At 33.9% G+C, this 26,913-nt stretch overlaps 1 protein-coding gene across 2 annotated transcripts in view; it reads left to right on the top strand.

The window, feature by feature from the left end:
• The window catches only part of si:ch211-1e14.1 (UPF0606 protein KIAA1549), a 62,984-nt gene extending 36,500 nt beyond the window's left edge, over positions 1-26,484 (top strand). The window contains exons 10-21 of one of the 2 annotated variants that reach the window (XM_051135569.1): positions 1,844-2,021; positions 4,237-4,421; positions 13,436-13,641; positions 15,490-15,626; positions 19,186-19,391; positions 19,578-19,807; positions 20,056-20,200; positions 21,116-21,442; positions 23,619-23,668; positions 23,779-23,924; positions 24,015-24,142; positions 25,613-26,484. In XM_051135569.1, coding sequence (XP_050991526.1) covers positions 1,844-2,021; positions 4,237-4,421; positions 13,436-13,641; positions 15,490-15,626; positions 19,186-19,391; positions 19,578-19,807; positions 20,056-20,200; positions 21,116-21,442; positions 23,619-23,668; positions 23,779-23,924; positions 24,015-24,142; positions 25,613-25,810 — 2,136 coding nt within the window. In that variant the 3' untranslated portion in view covers positions 25,811-26,484. Of the gene's footprint in view, positions 1-1,843; positions 2,022-4,236; positions 4,422-13,435; positions 13,642-15,489; positions 15,627-19,185; positions 19,392-19,577; positions 19,808-20,055; positions 20,201-21,115; positions 21,443-23,618; positions 23,669-23,778; positions 23,925-24,014; positions 24,143-25,570 lie in introns of both variants that reach the window. The other variant, XM_051135568.1, reaches the window with a different exon arrangement.
• The last annotated feature ends 429 nt before the right edge of the window (positions 26,485-26,913 follow it).

Raw genomic sequence — 26,913 nt, 5'->3', positions numbered from 1 at the left:
ACAACTTTGCATGTAGAACCACTGCTGTCAGTCCAACCGTTTGTTAAGTGATCGAGAAGAACTACTAGTCCTAGGTTTTTTCACTCAATCCGGGAAAAAAAACACTGCAGTGCAATTCTATGGACCCTATAGGTCAATAATTATCAAAAAATGTTGAAATTTACCCTTTGGGAAGCTATAACGGTCGTTTATAAAAGGGGTCTGTCCAAACATACCCAAAAGCCTATAAAGCCTAAATAAAAAACTCAAAACTTCACGAAACCTGGTGAGCACATGCGACAGGTGATTCTAAGCAAGCATGCAAAGTTTTAGGGACATCAGACAACAACTGGTGCTAACAGTCATAAACGTTAAAAAAGCATATTTCCATGGTAAATTACCTGGATTTGCCAAAATGTTTTTTTAATCATTGATTTAGGTGGTTACAAGCTTGCTAAATCATATGTAATGTCATTTTTCTTATGTGCTTAAATGTCTTAAAGCGCTTGAACCCTGATAATTGCTGCTTGCGGCTATATTTTGTTTTAGTTTTAGTAATTCTTTTACTTGAACTTTTCAGTTCTTGAAATGTTTCGTTTATTTAAAATTTTTATGTGTTAATTTAGTCTAATCTAATATTAATATTTAAGATCAGTTAACAATTTTTAATATTTTAGTTTTAGTAAACAATAACAACACTGGTCAATACACTCTTCATTTTGTGAGGAACACACAAAAATTTAAGATGTTATTTGCTAAAAACCTTGCTGTGTTCTTGAGAGATAATTTAATTAATCTGCTGATTCATTCTCAAAATATGTCTGAATGATTCTTTCATAAATTGGACTGATCCTAATCCAAAATCTAAGATTGTAAATGCATCTGTATAAACTCCTACACAGAGTCTGAGAATGTTTTGCAATACATTGAATTTTTTTAAGTTTTAGATGCCAGATGACACGAGTTTTGCATCTGTCTGAATAGTTTGTCTGGATGCATTTGTTTGTTAGTAAACCTTAGTGTTGTTTAAAGAATTGGTAGGGAAGCTTGTATGGCTTAATATATAACATAAATGACGTCTCTTACTGAAATATGTAGTAGAAAACCCATGAAAGATTTACGTTATTTAAAAAATCCACATCGCTTTATACATATTTTGGACTATAGGGGGTGTCATTATGGCGTGAAATGGTTGCGCTTGGTGAGGTACTATCGCAACCTGTTGCTATACCATGATATTGAGTGAAATCCACACTGAGAAACTCTGGCGTCATGACAAGCGTCGACATGTTTACATGCTGCCAGGATGGCATCTAGCGTTTCCTGTCTCTGCCGTTTGTAAGCTCTTACAGTAGCTGTGGTCTACTAAAAGCCTCAAAGTCATCAGGGCTAAGACCCGGGTCTTTAGGAAGTTTTATTTGTTCACAGGCATCTTCACATTCTTTTTTCCTCTTCTTATCACTAGGAAAAGCAGTAAAGACTTACATTGCTTTGATCGTTGCCCTTCGACTGAAAATTATGACCAAAGCTGCACAATGTGGCATTGTATCAGTATTTTATTTTCCAAGTTGTGTTATGGTAAAAATAGCAACAGGTAGCGCCAGTAGCTCACAGAGTGCAACTATTTCACGTCATCGAAATAATAGCACCCCCTACAGTCCAAAATATGTACAAAATGATGTGGATTTTTTAAATAATGTAAGTCTTCAATGGGTTTTCTATTATATATTTTAATAAGAAAATCATTTATGTTATATTAAGCCTCCCTTTAAACAACATTAAATTAAAAAGTGCAAAAAAGACATTGCAGTGAATTAAATTGCACATCCAGCTTTGTCAACAGCCTTTTCATTACTTTGTTCAGATTGTAAAGACCACTTCTCTTGCGGGCCCTGACAACCCTCTGGAGATTGTCTACTTTGTGGAAGGAGCTAATGGACAGAGACTTCCCGCCGCAACCACAGCCAACATGCTCAACAGCCTTGACGTGCAGCATGCGGCGATCATCATGGGATACCGCATCCAGGGAATATTAGCACAGCGTGAGCATTCAGACTTTTAATTCTTTCAGTTGAAAAAGATCCGTGGGAGAGAAACTATATAACATAATATTGCATCGAACCAAGACTGTAACGATAAAAAACAATAATGAAGTGGTTGTTTAAATGAGTTTGATTGATGGTAGCATAGCAGGCAGTGGTTTTTGTGGTAGCATTCTTTATTTCTACTGCTCTAAACATCAGAGGTGAGTTCAGATAGCGTGACATCTCAAGAGAGCTCTGCCTTTTTTTATGTAACATTTCTATGTGGCAGGCTTACAACTGCATCACCCTCAGCATAAACAGTAGATTCATTAGACTAAATTTAGTAGCTTCCTGTTGTATAACATCTTGGAGCTTTGAATTCTAGCTCAAATTCTCTAATTAGAGAACTGAAAAACAGGACAGTCCCAAATTATGGTTGTTCACTGTTTAGTGGATCCAACACCATACAATGTATGCAATTTTATAGTTGCATTCAGTACATGCAAATAATCATTCTAAATTATGTTTTAGATTTTAGATAATTAATTGTGCTTGCTGTTTCTTTTATGTTTAGATTGCCTTTATCTAATGCTTAAAGTTTATCTTTAAAAACACTAACAATTTAGCAATAGTGAATACTAAATATTAAATTTATTTTAAGATTTTTAAGAAATTAAATAAATTATTTTATTTAGTAAGTATGCATTATATTGTTAGATTAAAATGTATCATGGGTTTATATATATATATATAATTCAGTTATTAAAACTGATTCTGTTCTATGCTGTTCTGTTCTATTTTCTATTTTATTCTTATTTCTAAATTATTGTATTCTAATATTAATTTATATATATAATATTTTAGTATGTATAATTGTCATTCATATTATTTATTATAATTTATTTAAAATTATTCTTTTCTGTGCTATTCTATTCTTCTATTTTCTGTTTTATTCGTATTTCTACATTTTTCTATTCTAGAAATTTAATTCATTAATTTATATATAATATATTCTATTATATATAATTGTGTCATTAATATTCTTTATCCAGTTATTTAAAGTGATTCTGTTCTATGCTATTCTATTCTATTCTTCTATTTTCTATTTTATTCTTATTTCTAAATTATTCTATTCTAATTTTAATTAATTTTTATATAATATTATATTGTGTTATATATAATTGTGTCATTAATATTATTTATTCAGTTATTTAAAATTATTCTATTCTATGCTATTCTATTCTGTTTTCTAATTTATTCTTATTTCTAAATTATTCTATTCTAATTTTAATTAATTTATATATAATATAGTCTATTATATATAATTGTGTCATTAATATATTTATCCAGTTATTTTAAAATGATTCTGTTCTATGCTATTCTACTCTATTCTATTTTTCCATTTTCTATTTTATTCTTATTTCTAAATTATTCTAATTTTATTTAATTTATATATAATAGTATATTCTATTATATATATATATAATTGTGTTACTAATATTATTTATCCAATTATTTAAAGTTATTCTATGCTTTTCTATTCTTCTATTTTCTATTTTATTCTTATTTCTGAAATAGTTCTATTCTAATTTTAATTAATTTATATACAATGTGATATTATATTCTATTATATATAATCGTGTCATTAATATTATTCAGTTATTTAAAATTATTCTGTTCTGTGCTGTTCTGTTCTTCTATTTTCTATTCTATTCTTATTTCTAAATTCCATTCTAATTTTAATGTGTATATATAATATATTGTATTATATGTTATTCTGTCATTATTGTTATTAATACTTTCATTTAGTAAGCATGCATTATATTGTGAGATTAAAATATGTCATGGGTTTCCACAAAAATGTATAAAGCACAACTAATATTAATAAAATATAGCACAAAAAAATAGCACATCTGTTTTTAACATTGATAATAATAAAGATCATGTGACACTGAAGAAAATCTGGAAGAAAACTGCTGAAAATCAGCTTTGCATCACAGGAAAAAAATAACGTTTTAAATATATTCAAATGGAAAATAGTTATTTTAAATTGTAATAATATAATATAATATAATAAATTGTAATAACATTTCATATTTTAATATTACTATTTATTATTTATTTATTTAAATTATTTATTTTTTATTTATTTTTTTTTACATTTTTGAGCAGTAGTTTACATACTGTTCTTAGTCACAGATATTTACACTTCTTTACCCCTGTGTATGTACAGCTGTGGAAAAACAGGCCTCGCCTCCCTCAGACACAGAAAAGACCAACACGTGGATAATCGTAGGGGTGGTGGTCCCCGTGGTGGTGGTCATCATTATTATAACGATCCTGTACTGGAAACTCTGCCGCACTGACAAACTGGAATTCCAGCCAGACACCATGAGCACCGTCCAACAAAGACAGAAGGTGAGAGACTGAAAACGCTATGTAATGATTCAAATGAAATGTATTCTGGGATCCTGAAGTACTGTTTCTCCTGAGATTTCTTCTTTCTTTCTTTCTAATGTACGGGGTGAACTGTAGGTCATTTTCTTTTGTTTCGTTTTCACGTCTTCTGATGTGTCTGTGATATTGCTAATCAGTCATTGGGCTCCTGTGAGTCTGAGCTTCTTATCTCGTCTCTAGCAGAGTGATTTAAATGACTCTGTAGCCGGATGCTAGCCAGTTTTGAAAGACCAGAATTGGATACAAAAGGATGTGTTTTTTAGTTGGCTGTCCACCACTCTACCTATTTACACTCGCAGTTGTTCTTGGCTTTGGGAAGGCTGATTCATTTAGCAGATCAGTTCGTTTAGACAGTTCATTTCAGTGATGTGATTCAATCATTTGTTGAGTCATGAGTCAACCGTTCCCAGAAGTCACTGCGTCATTTTTCTAGTGAAATAAATGTTTATCTGTTCTATCTAATGTTTACCTCTAACTAAGTTTTTCAGTATTTGTATGGGTTGTGTCTAGGAATGAACTAAACTACATATTTTCAAAATTTTGACTTATGAGTGGGTTTTCAGAACAACTGGTCAGTCTTAAGAAAGACCTCCAGACCGTCTTAAGATGTGTTTTGAAGAGATGTGATGCACATGAGATGTAATGTCATGCATGATTTAAATTATAAATAGCTGACCACTTGAGCACACACACACACACACACACACATACATATACATACATACATATATATATAATTCTATGTATGTGTGTATATATATATATATATATATATATATATATATATATATTATATTTAAATGATTCTATATATTTAAATTATTCTATTCTATGCTATTCTATTCTGCTATTCTGTTCTTCTATTTCCTTTTCTGTTCGTATTTCTAATATATATATATATATATATATATATATATATATACTATTACGTACACATAATTCTGTCATTAATATTATTAATTCAGTTATTTATTTTAAATTATTCTGTTCTAGGCTATTCTATTTTCTGTTCTTATTTCTAAATTATTCTATTCTAATTTTAAGTAAATTTGTTATATGATATAAAATTCAATTATATATAATTATTTCATTAATATTATTTATTCAGTTATTTATTTTCAGTTATTCTCTTCTATGCTATTGTTTTATTTTATATTCTGTTCTTATTTCTAAATTATACTATTTTAATTTGAATTAAATTATATATAATATATATTATGTTCTATTATATATAATTCTGTCATTAATATTATTGTTATTTAAAATTATTCTGTTCTATGCTATTCTATTCTCTATTCTTATTTCTAAATTATGGTAATTTAATTACATTTTTATCATTTATAATATTATATTCTGTTATATATAATTCTGTCATTTATTATTATTCATTAAGTTATTTATTTAAAATAAATATTCTGCCCTATGCTGTTCTATTCTTTTATTTTCTAATCATATTTCAGAATGATTCTATTCTAATTTTATATATATTAGAATATCCGTCATTAATATTATTCATTCAGTTATTTATTTTAAATTATTCTATTCTATGCTGTTCTGTTCTTCTATTTTCTGTTCTGTCGTTATTTCAAAATTTTTCTATTATAAATAATTCTGCACGTGTGTGTATTAAATTAAATAAATAAATATCTCGAATGCATCCAAAAATGAAAATTCTATCAAATACTCAGCCTCAAGTTGTTCCAAACCTGAATGAGTTTCTGTTGAACACAAAAGAAGATATTTTGAAGCAACCAAACAGTTGCTGGTAGCCACTGACTTGCATATTATTTTCCATACTTTAGAAGTTAACGACTCCTAGCAACTGGTTACCAGCATTCTTCAAAATATCTTATTTTGTGTTCAGCAGAAGAAAGCAGAGTAAGTAACTGATGACAGAATTTTCATTTTTGGGTGAACTATCCCTTTAAGTTCATTTCATCCTATTGAATCATCTTTAAAGCACCACTTCAGCATCACGCTGCTCTGTCCTTACAGCGAAATGCATTTGGACATCACTAGTCATTCTAAGTTTTGCTACTGCTGTTTTCACTACTATAACCAGACTTGTCATACACAAGCGCACACACTTGCTGAGTCCCAGCAGCAATGAAGTCTATTGCTCAGCTGGCTGTTGAGTTAATGCTCGGCAGTGACGTTCTTATCCAGAGCAGCGCCTGCTGGCCCTCTCAGTCTGAACTTCTTGATTTAACTACATTTGTATGAGGATCACATAGTCATTACACACTCCAAATATGTGCCCTCATTAGCATACTTACAATCTTCAAGAACTACCCCCACTCTCAACAATGACCCCTCTCAGTCCTTCAGTGAGGTTCTCTGGTTTAATCAGTTTAAATTGTTAAATGGCCTGCTACTCGCTTTATTCCTCATGCTACTACTTGACTAGTTTTTAATGGATTTGACACATAAAGGGATGGTTTAATATTGAAAATACAAATGAACAGATTGTCGTATGCTACGTCCATGATAATATCACTCACATCTTACTAATCATTCTCTAGTTTTTCCATCTGTTTTGGTATTTGTGCTCCTGCGATTACATTGGAGTCCATTTGGATCTTCTCTCTCTTTCTCTCTCCATCTCTATCTCTTGTTCTTTATCTAACACACATCCATTCACATCTTAACCCTCTCCCATGCTTGTGCAGTCCACCTCCTCATTACAGAAATCCATACCAGTAATCCAGAGGTCAATGACTCCTGTCAAGCGCAAAGAGTTTGTAGATAGTAGTGATGAGGAAGAGGAGGAGGAGGAGGAGGAGGAAGAAGATGAGGGTGAGGAAGAAGAAGAAGAGGAGGAGGAGGAAGAGGAAGAGGAGGAAGAAGAAGATGAAGAGGAAGAGAGGAGAGAGAAGGTAGAAGCTGGTAGAGGAGATGTAGTGTACTGTAGACTGTAGAATAATCCACCAGTTAGACCCCACACAGGAAGTACAAGATTCCTCTTCCTCTTCTGAAGAGTGCCGTCCTAGTACCAGTCACTGTCAGTCATCTGTGTTTGGAGAATTTTGTAGTTCTCTGTGGACTTTGTTGACTTATGAATTCGGATTTGCAGACAAATGACTCTTGAACTGGTTCTTTTAAATGAACTGACTCACATGAATCGAATCAGAATCAGAATGTGTTTTAACCCAAAAATAAAATTTTTATCACTTACTCATCCTCCACTTGTTTCAAAACGGTATGAGTTTCACTGTTTTGTTTTGAAGAGTGTTGGTAATCAAACAGTTGACTCCTGCCATTGACTTTCATAGTATGTGAACAAGTGGAAAGTGAGTAAATGATGACAGAATTTTCATTTTTGGGTCACCTATCCTTTTAAATTATTTGCTCACTCACTGAATCAGTCAGAGTTAGCAAGTCAGTGTCCTATTGGAAATAAACCAGAGTTATTTACAGTGTTATGTTGCACAAATAGATGACCTTGGACCACAAAACCAGTCCTAAGTAGCACGGGTATATTTGTAGCAATAGCCAAAAAATTACAGATTTTTCTTTTATTCCAAAAATCATTAGGATGTTAAGTAAAGATCATGTTCTGTGAAGATATTTTGTAAATTACCTATCATAAGTGTATCAAAACTTATTTTTTTAATAGTAATATGCATTGCTAAGAACTTTAAAGACGATTTTCTCAATATTTAGATTTTTTTTGCACCCTCAGGGTTCAGATTTTCAAATATTGTGCTATCATAACAAACCATACATCAGTGGAAAGTTTATTTAAAAGATTTTAGATGATGTATGAATCTTAGTTTCTAAAAATGGACACTTATGACTGGTTTTGTGGTCCAGGGTCACATGCTAAAATACTACCGTCCAGAAGTTTGGAGTTTTTCGAAAAAAAGTATCTTATGCTCACCAAAGCTGCATTTATTTAAAACAGTAAAGTACAGTAAGAACAGTAACATTGTGAAATATTACAATTTGAAAAAACAGTTTTGAGTTTAAATATATTTTAATTTGTTAATGTGATGGCAAAGCTAAATTTCAGCATCATTACTTCAGTCTTCAGTATCACATGATCCTTCAGATTCTAATATGCTGATTTCTGTTTAAGAAACATTTCTTATTTTTTTATTTATTCTTTTTTTTTTTCAAAAAGAACAGCATTTAATTTACAGTTTTTCCTTTTTTGTAACATTATAAATGTCTTTACTATCACTTTGGATCAATTCAGTGTCTTTGTTGAAATAAGTAAAAAAATAAAATAAAACGTACTGACTCCAGACTTTTGAACAGTAATTGTTGAAGGGATAGTTCACCCAAAAATGAAAATTTTGTAAATAATTTTGTAAATAAGACCTTCGTTCACCTTCGGAAAGCAAGTTAAGATATTTTGGATGAAATCTGAGAGCTTTCTGACTCTGCATAGACAGCAACACAACTGACACGTTCAAAGCCCAGAAAGGTAGTAAGTACATCGTTAAAATAGTCTGTGTGACGACAACGGTTCAACTGTAATTTTATGAAGCTACGACAATACTTGTTGTGTGCAGAGAAATCGAAATAACATTATTCAACAATTTCTTCTCTTCACGCACGCTCATGAGAGTACCACGACACGTGTGTGTGGTGCTACTGACACAGGAGCCGGCATTCTTTTGAATGAATTGTTGAGTAAAATTGTTATTTTTGTTTTATTTGCGCACAAAAAGTATTCTCATAGCTTCATAAAATTACAGTTAAACCACTGATGTCACATGGACTATTTTAACAATGTCCTTACTACCTTTCTGGGCCTTGAACGTGTCAGTTGCATTGCTGTCTATGCAGGGTCAGAAAGCTCTCGGATTTCATCAAAAATATCCTAATTTTTGCTCTGAAGATGAACAAAGATCTTACAGGTTTGTAACGACATGAGGGTGAGTAATTAATGACAGAATTTTCATTTTTGGGTGAACTATCCTTTTAATTATTGTATTCTTTATGATTTTGTATTCTTTATGATTACCATCCCTAAATGTGTTTGTCAAACCATCAAAATAGTATTGTGCGAATATAGTTGATGTCAACACATCAGTCACTTGTTGGAATTTGACTTGACGGGAACACAAGCAAATTTTTAATATCACCCTCATCCAAATCAGAAACCTGTCAGAAGCATAAGGAAAAAAGAAAGTATTGAGGAAGAAGAAGAGGAGGAGGAGGAAGAAGAAGAAGAGGAGGAGGAGGAGGTGGAAGAAGAAAAGGCCAAAGAAAAACCCAAGAAAGCTATAAAGAAGCCTTTGTCACATAATATGAGGAGGCTGGAGGTATCTGTACAGTAGTATCGACAGGAGTGCTGTGATGTACGGTAGTCATGTGTTTTCTAGAATACAGCAGTTAGTCCTAGAAACAGTATTTCCAATTGCTGATAATCTCCCTTTATGACAGTGATAACCATCAATTGTGGAAAAAACATGTTATCTCAACAACAGATGCATGTATTTGAATGTGTCAATAATAATCTGTCTCCGGCCATTTAGTCTAAGCCTGTATAGCTTCGACTGTATTGTGGCCTAGATTTGGTTACAGCGGCAATACAGGCGATAAGAGCTCAATTTATCACAAACAGAATTTGTCTAAACAGCTTAATTTGCATTTGAAAGGGAATGTGATGGGAAACAGAGAAATAGACGTTATTCCCAGAAGATGAGCATATTTCAGTGAATCCGTCTCTATTGTGAGGCTACACATCCAGCACGACACAAAAGAACCCAGCTTATGCATTTTTCATGCATTTCTGTGTTTTCTGGCAGTATATGAAACATAGAATTAAATTTGATCCGCTGTGACCCTCATGCATGGTTTGTTTGATCTGGAAACTTATAAAACAAACAACAGTGATTCATCCGCATCAATGAAACCATTCACCCAAAAATGAGTCATCATTTACTGACCCTCAAGTCTATATTATGTCCAAGCTTTTCTCATCCATACAGTGAATGTGGATATTAAGTATCATAAAAAGTTGGATTTTTAAATATTGTGACTAGATAATTGAGTTAGAATGAATCACTGAGATTTTGTAAACTAAATCAGCTAATTCAACAAAAATATACAAATTAAATAAATCCGAATCATTCCTTCTCTAATGAATTTTAGTCTGTGTGTCACATACAGTTATCATCTGAGTTCAGATGACTAGGAATATAGTCCTTGAGTCATATAAACCACTCTTTCTATGCTGTTTTTCTGAAATTTTGGATCCAGTACTCATTTGCTTTCATTACATTTAAAAAGAAATGCGTAGGATATTCTTCAAAAATGCACTTTTTGCGTAATAAAGCACGGTTATTAAAACGGTTATTCCATATACGTAGTAATGTTTGGCAAAATAAAACAGAGTAAATAAAGTATAATGATATTAATAAAAACATTATTCTTCCGCCAAACAATGTAGTTCCTCAGAGATGGTTGGGGTTGCAACAAAGTGGTTGCTGAGCAACACATACAGACGTAAACAAAGGTGTATGTTTGTAAGAGTAATTTACAACAGCTTCGAAAGCGGCTCAACCAATCAGAATCAAGGACCGGAACTATCCATTTTGTAATAAAGCAATAAGCCCCAAGAAGCCATGATTTGCAGTAAATTTATAACGGCTAAGGAGCATTGTTAGGCACGACACAAAGCTGTTATAAATTCACTGTAAACCACGGCTTCTTGGGGCTTATTGCTTTTATAAAACAGTTATTCCATATACATAGTAAGGTTTCACAAAGTAAAACAGAGCAAATAAAGTGTAATGATGTTAATGAAAACATTATTCTTCCATCAAACAATGAAGTTCCTCAGAAATGGTTGTGGTTGCAACGAAGTGCAACAAAGACTTAAACGAACAGCTTTGAACGTGGCTCAACCAATCAGAATCAAGGACTGGAACTATTCATTTTCTAAAAACGTAATACGCCCCAACAAGCCGTGGTTTACAGTGAATTTATAACAGCTAAGGAGCGCTGTTAGGCACGACACAAAGCTGTTATAAATTCACTGTAAACCACAGCTTCATGGGGGTTATTGCTTTTATAAAACAGTTATTCCACATACATAGTAAGGTATCACAAAATAAAACAGAGCAAATAAAGTGTTAATTATATTAGTTCCGGTCCTTGATTCTGATTGGTTGAACCACGTTCTAAGCTGTTGTAAATTACTCTACAAACATACACCTTTGTTTACGTTTGTGGGTTGCCCGGCAACCACTTTGTTGCAACCACAACCGTTACTACATTCTTTGGCGGAAGAATAATGTTTTTATTAATATCAATACACTGTATTTGCTCCGTTTTATGTTGTTAAATCTTACTACGCATATGGAATAATCGTTTTATAAAAACAATAAGCTCTGTGAAGCCGTGGTTTACAGTGAATTTATAACGGCTAAGGAGCGTTGTTAGGCATGACGCAAAGCTGTTACAAATTCACTGTAAACCACGGCTTCTTGGGGCTTATTGCTTTTATAAAACAGTTATTCCACATAGTAAAGTTTCACAAAGTAAAACAGAGCAAATAAAGTGTAATGATGTTAATGAAAACATTATTCTTCCACCAAACAATGAAGTTACTCAGAAACGGTTGTGGTTGCAACGAAGTGCAACAAAGACTTAAACGAACAGCTTTGAACATGGCTCAACCAATCAGAATCAAGGACAGGAACTATTCATTTTATAAAAACGCAATACGCCCCAACAAGCCGTGGTTTACAGTGAATTTATAACAGCTAAGGAGTGTTGTTAGGCACGGCGCGAAGCTGTAATAAATTCACTGTAAACCACGGCTTCACGGGGCTTATTGCTTTTATAAAGCGGTTATTCCACATACATGGTAAGGTATCACAAAATAAAACTGAGCAAATAAAGTGTTAATGATATTAGTTCCGGTCCTTGATTCTGATTGGTTGAGCCACATTCTAAGCTGTTGTAAATTACTCTACAAACATGCACCTTTGTTTATCTTTGTGTGTTGCCCGGCAACCACTTTGTTGCAACCACAACCGTTACTACATTCTTTGGCGGAAGAATAATGTTTTTATTAATATCATTTCACTTTATTTGCTCCGTTTTATGTTGTTAAATCTTACTACGAATATGGAATAATCGTTTTATAAAAACAGTAAGCCCTGTGAAGCTGTGGTTTACAGTGAACTTATAACAGCTTCACGTTGTGCCTAACAACGCCCCTTCGCTGTTATAAATTCACTGTAAGCCATGGCTTCTTGGGGCTTATTGCTTTATTTTTCCGCCAAACAATGTAGTTCCTCAGAAACTGTTGTGGTTGCAACAAAATAGTTGCCTAGCAGCACGCACGTAAACAAAGCTGTATGTTTGTAGAGTAATTTACATCAGCTTCGAACACAGCTCAACCAATCAGAATCAAGGACTGGAACTTGTTTATAAACATTTTTTTTTTTTTTTTTTTGATGATGATGAATTTTCATTTTGGGTGGACTGTACCTTTAAATCTCTTTCTTTAAGACATCACTGGTTTTCTTTGACCACTGCCAGTCTTTGAAAAAGCTGTGAATTAGCTTTCTCTGCTGTTGTGTTTGTTCGGTTCATTTAATCGTTCAGAGTGCTGCAGACAGACAGGCTATTACAGCCCGTCTAGCTGGTCTGGCCCGCGGTCAGTCTGCTGACCTCTAATCAAGTGCATCCATTTTGAATGCCTGCTCTTCTCATTGTCTCTTTGAGAGTCAATTACTGTCCTCTTGCTCAATTTATTCTTATGACACTGTGACAATCTGTGGATTATAAAAATGTAAATTCTATCTTAATGCCTCGAGTACACTCACTTAAAAAAAAAAACAACTGGACCAAAGCCCGACCTGATTCTGTCTAGTGTTTTGTGAGCAGTTTTAAATAAACATTTAGTCGTTTTAGCTTTCATCCCTCGCTCCCTTTTGCAGTCCCTTCACAAATATTAGTTTTGATTCTCCAAATTAACATTTTCCTCTCTCTGGGGTGGTGGTCTTTAGCTGCAGACACCCAGCGTGAAGGGTTTCGACTTTGCCAAGCTGCACATGGGCCAGCACAGTAAGGATGATCTCATGGTCATCCAGGAGCCGTTGCCACTTCCTGCGACCGCCAAGGAACAGAACCCAGCTGAGAATGCAGAGGTGCCCACACCAAAGTCCAAAGCCTCCTCCAAAGCTTCCCGCAACGGCCAGCGGCGCAGGGGCCAGTGAGTCTGATAAATGTTTTTTTGACATTACGCATAATGAGTTTTTGGTAACACTTTGCAATGAGGCTCCATTTGTTAGCATGACTACATTAGTTAAAGGGATAGTTCACCCAAAAATTTAAATTCTGTCATTAATTACCCTCATGTCGTTCCAAACCCGTAAGAACTTCATTCATATTTGGAACACAAATTAAGATATTTTTGATGAAATCCGACATTTAGACAGCAGTGCAACTACCACGTTCAAGGCCCAGAAAGGCGGTAAGGACATTGTTAAAATAGTCCATGTGACATCAGTGGTTCAACCATAATGATATAAAGCTACGACAACACTTTTTGTGCACAAAGAAAATAAAAATAACGACTTTAACAATTTCAGCTTCATAAAATTATGGTCACATGGACTATTTTAAGGATGTCAGTTGCATTGCTGTCTATGCAGAGTCAGAAAGCTCTTGGATTTAATCAAAACCATCTTAATTTGTGTTTAGAAGATGAATGAAGGTCTTACGGGTTTGGAACGACATAAGGTTGAGTTATTAACGACAGAATTTTCATTTTTGGGTGAACTAACCCTTTAATTAATGTGTTGTTCATTGTTAGCTCGTGATAACTAATGAATTAACTAAAGGGACCTTGTTTTGAAACACAAACTAGTATCAAAAAAATCCACCTAAAATAACAAACTGGCTCCGTTTTGCATTTTGCTGCAGTAGTCTCATATTAAAAAAACTTGTTAATTTATTTAAAGGCAGGAATGTAGCTAAGAGTGAGTCGACTGCTGATCAATAGAAAGCTTTTTAAAAGGATTACATCTCACGCTCTAATCAATAGAAGGGTATTAGAGGTGAAATTACCACAGATCGCATGTCTTGCAAATATTACAAGTACCTGAAACCTTTTTACAAACAGACAGAAGTTGTGTAATTCTGACATATTCCTGTCTGCTTAAATTGAATAATCCATATTTCTGAACTATATTTAAAATGAATAAATATCCACCTTATTCTTCAACGGTTCATTAGCCGCTATAGGAAAAAAACGAGAGGAATAACAACGTGCTGTAAACAATAAGACTGTGCACTACAAACCAGTGTGTTCGTAATTAAGATAGCACATTATAATAATATCAAGCAGCAAAACAAGCTGTTTTGTACAGCTAAAAATAGCTGGACGCAGATGAGACCAGAAGCCAAACCCTTTTAATTTACAAATGGCCGCACCCACTCTTACGGAAGAAATAAGGTGGATAGATTGAAAATAACAAAAATAAATAAATACAGAAATTCTAATCTTTGTGTCCATGTATTAGTAACACATACCAGCTATTATAAGCCAAAATAACCAGTCAGAGATAAATAAATTCTAATTAGGATGGTTACTAAGTCAAAAAGCTGTAGACTAAAAGGGTAGCGAATAGGTAATGGACTCATGACCAAGTCATGAACCTTTGTGTGGTCGCATTAGATCTGAAAGTGCTCTTTAGAAGCATGACAGGATTAGGTCATCGCCATCTTGCTTTTACCCCGGAGACACATGCCTCATCAAAACTGGATGAAGGGTAAATATTCTTGTCTGTCAAGATGAGGATGTCAGGGTTCGGAGGAGTTTGCTCATGTTTGTCATGAATTAGATCCAAGGACCATGTAAAATTAAAAGCATACATGTATAAATTCATGTATATTAATTGCATTGAATTGTTTTCCCACATTGTCTTGAAATGTCCTGTCTTTACAATGTTACCAAAAACCCATTTTTGGTGACATAAATTGGATGGAATAATGCAAAAGCATTATGTTTTCATAGCATGCTTTAGAATTCAAAAATTTTATGTTGTCTTTTGCTTAGGATTTCTCCATCAGAGGGTGACTCCATAGGCAGTGATCCACCCAGCGACAGAGGATCCCCCGAGGAGGGCATGAGACCCTCTGGTCTGCCCACTGATCCAAAGCAACCACGCAAAGTAGCTGTTAATGGATTAAACGGTAAGTCGGCATACCTTTTTGACACTGGTGGTACAGTCATGTATTGATTTTGCAATTCTTTTTCTCATGCTATTGAATCGCAGAGAGATTGAATCTGGTCCCACGCATTTGACACAGTTGCAATTGTGACCTACGTAATTGTGATATGACAGACACATGTCCAGACAATTATGCATGAAATCGTGAAGGTGATAATATAACCAATGGAGTACTAGGAGTGCTACAAATAATACATTTGAAAGTTAATAATAATAATATTTTTATGAGGTAGACGTTTAGTATTTTTATCTTAAATGTCTTCTTAGTTTAGGAAATTTAAATTAATGTTTAAAAATATAGTATAATTTGATTTTATTGTTTACTAAAACGATTACAAATATTTTTAGTTTTAAAAAAAATTTTAAATAAAGCTGAACCAAAATAAAATATAAATTTCAGATGAAAAACACATGAAAATTAATTAATGCTAATTAGAAATATTTTTTAAAAAATGTATAAAAATAACAGAAGCACATAACAAATTACTAAAACCTACACTAAATTATTTTATCACAGTGTTATTTCAGTATTATTTATATATTATAATAGTGTTTATGTTTTGAATTAGCTTTTTTATATCTTAAATTTAATTAAAGCTAAATATAATTTTTTTTAATTAATAAAAATAACAAGCACATAACAAATTACTAAAACTTAAACTTAAATGATAACAAAAGTTAAAAAAAGCGGTAACATTACAATAAGGTTCATTAGTTAACGTTATTAATTAACTACTTTACTTAACATGTACTAAGAATGAACAGTACTTCTACAGCATTTATTAATCTTAATGTTAATTTCAGCATTTACTAATGCAATATTAAAATCACAAATTGTGTTTGTTAACATTAGTTTCTGCACTGTGAATTAACATGAACTAACAATGAACAACTGTATTTTCATTAACTACCATTAAGAAAGATTAGTAAATACTGTAATAAATTTTCATTGTTTGTTCATGTTAACTAATGTACATTAACTAGTGGAATCTTATTTTAAAGTGTTACCAAAATATACAATACTATCATAATATATAAATAATACTGAAATAACATTGTAATAAAATACATAATTTAAAATGTAACTTTTACATTTAATGACTAAAATGCTTTTCTTGTGAATTTCATTTGTGAATTTATTTCTACTTAAGATGGGTAACACTTTACAGTAAGGTGTCATTTGTTAACATTAGGAAATGTATTAACTAAAATAAATGAACAATGAATAATACAATTATTACACTATTTATTAATCGTTGTTAATGTTGGTTAATAAAAACAGACTAATGCATTAGTAAATGCTGAAATTAACATTAACTAAGATTAATAAATGCTTTAGAAGTATTGTTCTGTATTCTTACTTCATGTTAACTAATGTTATTGTAAAGTGTTACCACAAAATGTAATTGGACAGTTTACCTGTGGAGGTTAAGACACGCCCCTTTTGTTTTGTTTTTGTTGTTTGTTGACTGCCAAGAAAGGCAAATGATTCCTTGTTTTTATTAAGTATCAGTCCTAGTCCTCCATAATAGCCAGTGGAAGAAGAACACACGATGTAAGATGTACAGAGAGGGGAAAGTAATAAAACCTGCATCTTTCAGCTGAAGATTTGTGGCTCTTCCTCTTGATTTCCTCTCTAGTCAGCCCAGCCTCATTCATCCTGCCTCCTTTGTGAAGAATGACTAACACTCGTCTTTACTCTTGGCTGCTAGGGCTTTTTTTTCCACTCTCTTGCTCTCTTTGCCTTTATCTCTCTCTCTCTGTGTGTTCCTCTCTTGTCAAACAGTGCCTGTGGCGATGACCCTCTCTCAACACTCATTTCTGCCTTACCAGACTAAATAGGCTACAGTCTGACTAGCCAAGAAATTACATGGAATTCAGTTGTAGCACCTCACATTCTCTCCTTGTCTGATGGCTGTTCGCTTTTAACGCCCTTCCCTTACGAAATCCTTTTCATCCTCCTCTTCCCAGTGTTTTCTTACTGTCTTATCCAGCATTCCACTCAAACGTGCTTTTATGTATAACTTATGCTATATTCCATCTCAGTAAATCTATCTCCATTACATCAGCCATCATTTAACTTTTCTTTCTCTCTTTTACACTCCCTCCATCCGCTCATCCATGTGTTTCTGGCGCACAGGGAAAAATAGAATTGGTAAGAGTGGTGCTGATTTGTACAGTAGCATTAGATTTCATAGTTTTTATTTTTAATGTTCAGATTTTTCTTGAACATCATCCTGCTGTATTTTTTTTAAAACAATGTATCATCCTTCAGCTCTTTCACATTTGATTGAAAGCGAGTCTTTTTAGAACCAGTAAGACGCTGCCCCCATCTGGTGTGAAATGATACTCAAAATTCAGATGCTTTCTTTGTTAGTTGTTGGCGTATATGAGGCATATATATGTATATATACAAACAGTTGAAGTCAAAAGTTTACACACACCTTGTAGAATCAAATTGCATGTTCTTTTAGTACTGACCTGAATAAGATATTTCACATAAAAGATGTTTACATATAGACCACAAGAGAAAATAATGAGTTTATAAAATTGACCCTTCAAAAGTTTACATACACTTCTTACTAACAGTTAAACTGCCTGCTGTTCTTCAGAGAAATTATGCAGGTCCCACAAATTCTTTGTTTTTTTAAATATTTTTGTGTATTTGAACCCTTTCCAGTTATGACTGTATGGTTTTGAAAACCATCTTTTCACACTGAGGACAACTGAGGGACTCATATGCAACTATTATAGAAGGTTCAAACCTTTAGAAGGAAAAATAATGCATTAAGAGTAGGGGGTGAAAACTTTTGAAATTTGAAGTTCAGGGTAAATTTAACTTATTTTGTCTTTTGGGAGACATGTAAGTATCTTCTATAGCTTCTGAAGGGCAGTACTACATGAAAAAAATATGATATTTAGGCAAAATAAGAAAAATGTACACATCTTCATTCTGTTCAAAAGTTTTCACCCCCCAGCTCTTAATGCATTGCGTTTCCTTCTGAAGCATCAGTGAGCATTTGAACCTTCTGTAATAGTTGCATATGACTCCCTCAGTTGTCCTCAGTGTGAAAAGATGCATCTCAAAATCATACAGTTGTTGTTGGAAAGGGTTCAAATACTATATACTATATAAAATAAATGGTGAAAAACCAAACAATTTGTGGGACCTGAAGGATTTTTCAGAATTTTCTTGAACTGTTCAGGACAAACAAGGGACTCATGAACAACTAACACTAAACAAAAAAAAAAACACATCCATGTATCATTCAGGTAACAACACAGTATTAAGAATCAAGTGTATATAAACTATGTATGTAAACCTCAGTTGTGCTGTTTAATGTTATTGTGGAAACCATAATACAAATAATATCAGTCTTTTGAATATAGGTCTTTTGATCAATTTAATGCATCCTTGCTAAATAAAAAGTATTGTCTTTAAAAACAATTACTGATCTCGAACTTCTGAACAGTCATTTGCATCTGTGAAGTCTGACACTTTTTTATATTCGTTCCTGTAGGTCCACCTCCAATGAATGGCATGGATGAGCCTTTATCTTCAGCCTCCATTTTTGAGCATGTGGATCGAATGTCTCGCCCAACTGACGGCCCTAAACGCCCCCCTAATAAAATCCAGCTCATCGCGATGCAGCCGATGCCAGCCCTGCCTTTACCCAGCCCTACAGCCAATGACAGAGCTGCAGAGAACGCCAAGCTCAACAAAGAGGTATCTTTCAGCACCCATACATCTTATCCACATTCATTTCATTTGGCTTTTCCTTAGGGACCCATTTTAAACTTCAGGGTCCCTACGATTATGAATTTGATTCATAGCGTCTAAAAAGCCCCATCACCAATAATCAATATGTGCTTCTCATTGACTCCAAGATCTTGACTGTTCTTTCTCCTCCAGATCCAGGTGGCTTTAAGGCACAAGTCTGAAATCGAACACCATCGCAATAAGATCCGCCTGAGGGCCAAAAGGAAAGGCCATTATGACTTTCCGGCAATGGATGATCTCATCGATGGTCTAGGCGACCCCAAAGAGCAGGACCGAATCTACCAGAAGGCCCAGATGCAGATAGACAAGATACTTGATCCAGATATTCACATGCCGTCACTGTACACCGAGCCTAAGAAAAGGTAAAAAGGGCCTGCAAGTGACAATTAAAATAATCCTGAAGATAGAATTAAAGCCTTTTCTGAATTTTCTCCACAAAATAATGCTCAAGAAAAAATAAAATGCAAAAAAGTATCTTTGTGAATGTCTTAAATATCATACTCTGATAGTACTTTTCCATTGCAACAGTTCTAGAACAAGAAAGTTTTCATGTAACTTAAATATTTAATGGCCAAATGCTCACTTAAGTGTGTTTGTGTGTGTTTTGCAGCAACAGAGGCAAGCGTTCTCCTAAACAGAGAAGGAAACAACAGCTGAACGGTGATCTGACAGACGCTGACCGAGACAGGCTCATAACAACGGACAGCGATGGGACATATAGGAAATACCCAGGAGTCAATAACATTGCATATGTGGTCAGTGTCCTGAAGAGAGCTGTTTATTTTTCTCACTAGACTGTACTTCTGCATGTGACTGTGTAATCAACTCCACGCTGTTTCTTCCCCTTCTTTCCATATATTTGTAATTCAAAACATTTTGTAATCAGCTCCATGTAGTGAATTAGCAGGTGCTAATTTTCTTTATTTTCTGGGAAAATGCTGTGTAATTTTAGTCAGATTTAATTTATCATATTTGAATAAATATAATAAATAGTTTACTTTCATTTTAGAGATTAGAGAGTAGATTTGTTTAAAGAAATTAATCATTTTATTTGACAAGGATGCTTTAATTTGATCAAAAGTAAGATTTCTACTTTAGATAAATGTTGTTGGTTTTTTTATATTCATCATATAATTTTTAAAAAAGATATAGCAGTTACCACAGTGTTTTTCAACAATGATAACAGCAAGAAATGTTTCTTCAGCATTAAATCAGCATATTAGAATGATTTCTGAAGGATCAGGTGATGCTGAAGGCTGCTAAAAATTCAGCTTTTACAGGAATAAATTTGATTTTAAAATGTATTTACGGAGAAACCAGTCATCTAAAATCATAATAATATTTCATAATATTACTGTTTTTACTCTGTTTTTGAACAATTAAATGCAGCCTATATATGTGACCCTGGACAACAAAACCAATCATAAGGGTCAATTATTTGAAATTAAGATTTATACATCTGAATAAATAGGCTTTCCACTGATATAGTTTGTTAAGATAGGACAATATTTGGCCAAGATACAAAAAAGTATCTAAATTAAGTTATCTAAATTAAGTTCTTAACAATGCACATTACTAATCAAAAATAAAATTTTGATATATTTACAGTAGAAAATTTACAAAATATCTTGATGGAACGTGATCTTTACTTAATATCCTATTGATTTCAGTCGGACCCAGACCAGGGCCCCGAGCACCCTAGCCCATCCCCGACGGATGACGTGTTCCACGGTCCGATTTCTCCTCCTCCTGGCCACCCTCCTCCACCACCCCCATACCTACCCCCTCAGCCCTCTATAGAGGAGGCCCGGCAGCAAATGCACTCTCTACTGGACGATGCCTTCGCCCTCGTGTCTCCTTCGTCTCAGGGCAGCACAGCTGGCATCACTCTGCCTGGGGTCGGACTTAACCCTGGACCCCCACCAGCCTCGAGCCCACCATCCCGTGGCCCGCGGCCCTGGGGCCCAGGATACCTGCCCTTAAATCCCTACACAGGGGTAAGAACAATCTGCAGTACTTGGGTATAGAGATTTGAGCACTGTTAAAGGTCCACTGAAGTTGTTTGAGAAACACTGTCATTTCATGTGTTAGCATCAACTGAAACAAAAAGACAGGGTGGGACATATCAAGAAGCCCCGCCCCCTTTTTTAAATAGCCAATAGCATTTCGTCTATTTCACAGCTTGGACCAAAGCCGCATTTGACAGCCACAATCTCAACCATATCGCTATAAATAATAGTATTGTGTGTATTCAAATGGGTCTGAGTGCAGGGTGATGTCATCGAAATCACTGATCCATATTGGCAGAAGTTAAAGACTGGAAGTTTCTCATATCTTCTAAATGTGAATTTTGTCATTGTTTTGGAGCACACCAGCTTATGCTAAAAGCCAAAAAACTTCAATTTTGATTTCATGGGGACTTTAATGCTAAGCATTTGCCTCATAAATTGTCCTGCTATGCCTCAAATTGTACGGTTTGTTAATAAGAGATGCTATTGCTTTTCTAAGCGATTAGACTATGATTTTCCAGTGTCTTGAGAACACAGCCTGTTTGAGAAACCACTAGATGATCCACATTTATGCGTTTAAAAAGCTTTATACAGTCCAATACTTAAATGATTTCCCCTTGTCTAAATCTGCGGTCAAACTAGACGTCACGCTCCATTCACTTGCATTCTCTTCCAAGATTTGTCTTTCATTGCATACCAAAAATTTGGTGACCTCAGACCTACAAATTTGCATGTGTCTGGAAAATAAAAATAAATGAATCAGTTATTTAATATGAAATAAATCTTTTATAAAATAATTTATTTTGGCTTCACAGTATTATAATTTACATAATGAATCTTTTGCTTAAAATTAACTTTTTTAAAAGATGTTTTTTAAAGATTAACTTAAAGCGAGCATAGGATGTGCAGGGCAGCAAAAGTAATCTAAAAAGTAATCTAAAAATACCAAAAATGAGCATTCACAATTAAATATCAGTCTATTTGATTAATAAAATAAAAGAAAGAAAGAAAGAAACTATAATATGTGACCCTGGACCACAAAACCAGTCTTAAGTAGCACAGGTATATTTGTAGCAATAGTCAGCAATACATTGTATGGGTCAAAATTATTGTTAATTATTTTTTAATCACAAAAATCATTAGGATATTAAGATGTTCCATGAAGACATTTTGTACATTTTCTACTGTAAATATATCAAAACTTAATTTTTGATTAGCAATAAACCTTGCTAAAAACTTCATTTGGACAACTTTAAAGGTGATTTTCTCAATATTTAGATTTTTTTGCACCCTCAGATTCCAGAAGGCTTATTTATTCAGCTTTCAGGTGACGAATAAATCTCAATTTCAAAAACAAATTGACCCTTATGACTGGTTTTGTGGTCCAGGGACACATATTGGCTGGTGAACATTATGGTTTCATCACAACTCAAAGCTCAGTTAAGCTGCAAATGTGGGGCATTTAGAAATGCAAATGCATCACAACCATGATCATATTAATATAAGACCATCCATATATACATATGAATGTTTAAGCATGTATAAATCGTATATAAATCAGCTTTTTCAATCTAGAGATGTAGTAACTAAGTACACTTGTGATTTCTGGTTATGGTGGTTTTCAGTAAGTTGGATTCAATAAGTTGATTTGTCGATTTCATTATGAATGTGTTTTGGTGTGTGTTAAACCGTACTAGAGTGATTTAAAGCAAATTGGATGTACTGGAATCACATCAGAAGAACACACTCTTGGGCTTTTCCATGGATTGAGAATAAACTACCAAGAATGGAAGCCTCATCTGTCAACACTGTGTCCTGAATGAAGTATTTCTGTCAGATTGAGGCTTTTTTCGTGGAAGGGGAAAAGGAGATTGCAAAGGCCAACCGAGGCAAAATATGAACTGTCTAATAACTCAAAGGTTGATTTAAGAGTCAAGATGAAGTAGGGAACGGTCCGCTGTCCTTAAAATGGCATTTCCAGCTTAGCTATGTAAAAGCTTTTCAGTTTTCTGGGTCACAAGGTTTATTTAGGCTGATAATGTGTGTTTTTAGACTTAGCAAAGTATTAAATTAATCCTTTTATGCAGTAAAGTACAATAACATGCCAAGAATTATCAACGTTTTAAGATCAACGACAGCATGTTTGTGTGTATTTCTTTTTCAGAGATATGCTGAATTAGGTCTGCCACTTTCCAGTGTGCAAGGTTTACACAGGTGAGTATATTGAGTCTATTCAGGTGTATACAGAGTTAATGACTGTAATGGGAAAGATTAAGTCTTTTTATTAGAGTATAGTGTGGTCTAATATCTTTGTACCTCTACAGACAGGGTTTAGGTTCCGGCTACATCCCATCAGCAGAGGCCCTTCCTGTTGAACAGATACAGCCGGAGTCGCTTTACACTGGTCGAGGCGGAAACACAGATGAGCTGCCCTCTTCCGCCAGGCCACGACCTGTAGGTGGGACTACAGGTATGAGCTCAAAACCTCACAAAGTTTCTAGCAAAGCCTTTATGTCACAATATAAAGTATACTTTATGCAACATATATGTCTGTTCACAGGTGCTCAGCTACATCATTTAGCCCATGTTGGTCTGACAGGTCGTGTAGGTGACGGCCGGCAGCCGGGTGGGTTAAACTGGAGCCCGTATCATGAGGACGACAACAAGCTTGCTAACAACAGAGAGCCTGTAAGTCCTGAAACACTCTCTTGCTTAGATTAAGGACCAAATGGGATGCTGGACCACAAAACCAGTCCTAAGTAGCAGGGGTGTATTTGTAGCAATAGCCAAAACTACAGTGTATGGGTCGAAATTACATTTACTTCCGTAAATATATCAAAACTTAAGTTTTGATTAGTAATATGCATTGCTAAGAACTTCATTTGGACAACTTTAAAGGCTATTTTCTCAATATTTAGATTTTTTTTCACCCTCAGATTTTCAAATAGTTAAATCTCTGCCAAATACTGTCCTATTCTAACAAACCGTATGTCAATGGAAAGCTTATTTATTTAGCTTTCAGATTATGTATAAATCTCAATTTCAACAAAATTGACACTTAGGACTGGTTTTGTGGTCCAGGGTAACATATAATGTATAATAGGATTTTATTTCCTCTTTTAAAATGGTGTTTAGAATATTATTTTAATATTTTAACAACACATTCACATATCAATGGTTCTGTGAGTAAGCATATATATTTTTATTATTTTATATTTTTTAAATGAATTAGTTATTAGCTTTCCATCTATTCACAAAACCCCAGTTTGGGAAATAATAAACAAAAATGTAAAAAAAAAATCTGTTATTAGACTTAAAATTTAAAGTTAAACATCTTCAAGTATATAATGTTACAAAAGCTTTTTATTTCAGATAAATGACAATCTTTGGATCTTTCTACTCATCAAAGAATCCTGGAAAAAATGTACTCAACTATTTTAAATATTGAGAATAATACTAAATCTTCTAAATAAAGTTTAATTTACAAAACCACCGGACTTACAAACATATTTAAAAATGTTACAGAGTTACTTCCTGTGCACCAAACAGCTGATGAAGGTGTTTGGATGAACACTGAAACGTCTTGTGTTTTTTAAATATGTTTGTAAGTCCAGTGGTTTTGTAAATTAAACTTTATTTAGAAGAAACTTCTACTTGGATGAATGAATCTTCACAGACAGTAATACTAAATGTTTCTTGAACAGCAAATCAGCATATTAGAATGATTTCTAAAGGATCATGTGATACTGAAGACTGGAGTAATGATGCTGAAAATTTAGTTTTGATCACAGAAATAAATTACATTTTTAAATATATTCAAATAGAAAACAGCTATTTGATATAGTAAAAATATTTCATAATATTACTGCTTTTGCTGTATTTTGGATCAAATAAATGCAGGCTTGGAGAGCAGAAGAGACTTCTTTGAAAAACATTAAAAAAATCATACTGTCCAAAAACGTTTGTGCTCCCTAATCTAAAGTGTTTCTACTTTTTCTAACTTTACTCTGTCTTTACCAAACTCTATAAACTAACTTTACTAAACTCTTAAACTCTCTAAAATCTGCTTTCTGTCCTTCCTTCCTTCCATCCTTTCTTCCTTTATTTTTTGTTTAGGTTCTTGGCTCTCTTGACTACAGCTCCATCTCTCTATTCCAGACCTCCAGGAATGGCTTGAAGGAGCCATCTGCCACTCCTGCCCACCTGGACTCCCTCGGCCTGGGCTACGCTCCCTCCGCTCCCCTGGAGGAGCCTTCCCCTCCCAACCACTCTTCCGCTTCGCTCATCAAAGCCATTCGAGAGGAACTGATGCGCCTCTCCCAGAAACAGGCAGCGGTACCCAGCTACCACAGCTGAGACCTGCCCCCCCCCTTCAGCTCCATCAGGCAAAAACTGCACTACACTGTACTTCCCATGGAAGTGGCTTTTTTGAGAGGACGATGACTGTACGTCATGCAGCCTCTGCTGCCGCCCAGTGGCAGAGAGCATTAGGACAGGAAGAGCAGACGATTATCCTTTATTCCCACGTTCCTCTCTGGTTTTCCCAAAACATAAACAGCGTCATGAGACTGAAAACTGATGGTTTTTTTTTTATTCCTTTACAGACCGGGATAACAAAGCTAAAATATGGCTGCCACACATTCCTTTGGTCTTCTGTTAGAAGTGTGCGTGTGTTTTTCACATTGTGTTGTTTCTTTGCTGTGTACACTGCCTTCACATTTGAACAATTTTATACCTTGCACTGGCTCTTGTAGATTTTCGTCACTGAAAATTGAACTGCTTTTGATACCTTAAATTAATCTCTATGATCTGCAATTTTATTTTTAGGTTGTTTTATTTCTCTGTGCATCTCTTTCACGTTCTCTCATGGTGCTGGTTCTTTTATCTCCGTTAAATGGCCATCAAGCACACATTGCCTTCACAATACAGTATTGAACCCTACACAGTATTGTCTTATACTTTAGGGTCCAAAAATAGTATTTGAAGTAGTGATGTTTTCCATCTTCATATGCCTTCATTTGGTTTGGCATCTACAAGAGGACATTGTGTTAACATTAAAGAAATGTTCAGTACAACTTGACATCGTAAACAAATAAAAATGTTTTCAGTAATGTACTTACAATAAAATAATCGATTGGTGGTCCATGAAGGTGGTCCAGCAAGTTGATTTGCTGATTATAATAATAATAACAATTAATTAATTAAAAAATTAAATAAAAAATAGTTGAATTATATTGATTAAATAACAAAATGATTATAAAATATAGAATAATAAAAAAATGTAACTGACTGTTCACATTAATTTGGATAAAGTAACTCATGTCTGTCTTCAGTATATACATTACCATTCAAAAGCTGGACATCGGTAAGATTTTAGTAATATTTTTAATTATTCATAATGTATTATATCTTTTCACATATAATTCAAATGCATTATAATAATGGTTTAATGCATTATA

The sequence above is a fragment of the Labeo rohita genome, chromosome 18 (assembly GCF_022985175.1).
Source record: "Labeo rohita strain BAU-BD-2019 chromosome 18, IGBB_LRoh.1.0, whole genome shotgun sequence".
NCBI lineage: Eukaryota > Metazoa > Chordata > Actinopteri > Cypriniformes > Cyprinidae > Labeo > Labeo rohita.
Note: the sequence above shows the minus strand (reverse complement) of the source record. Positions and strands in the feature narration are given on the sequence as shown.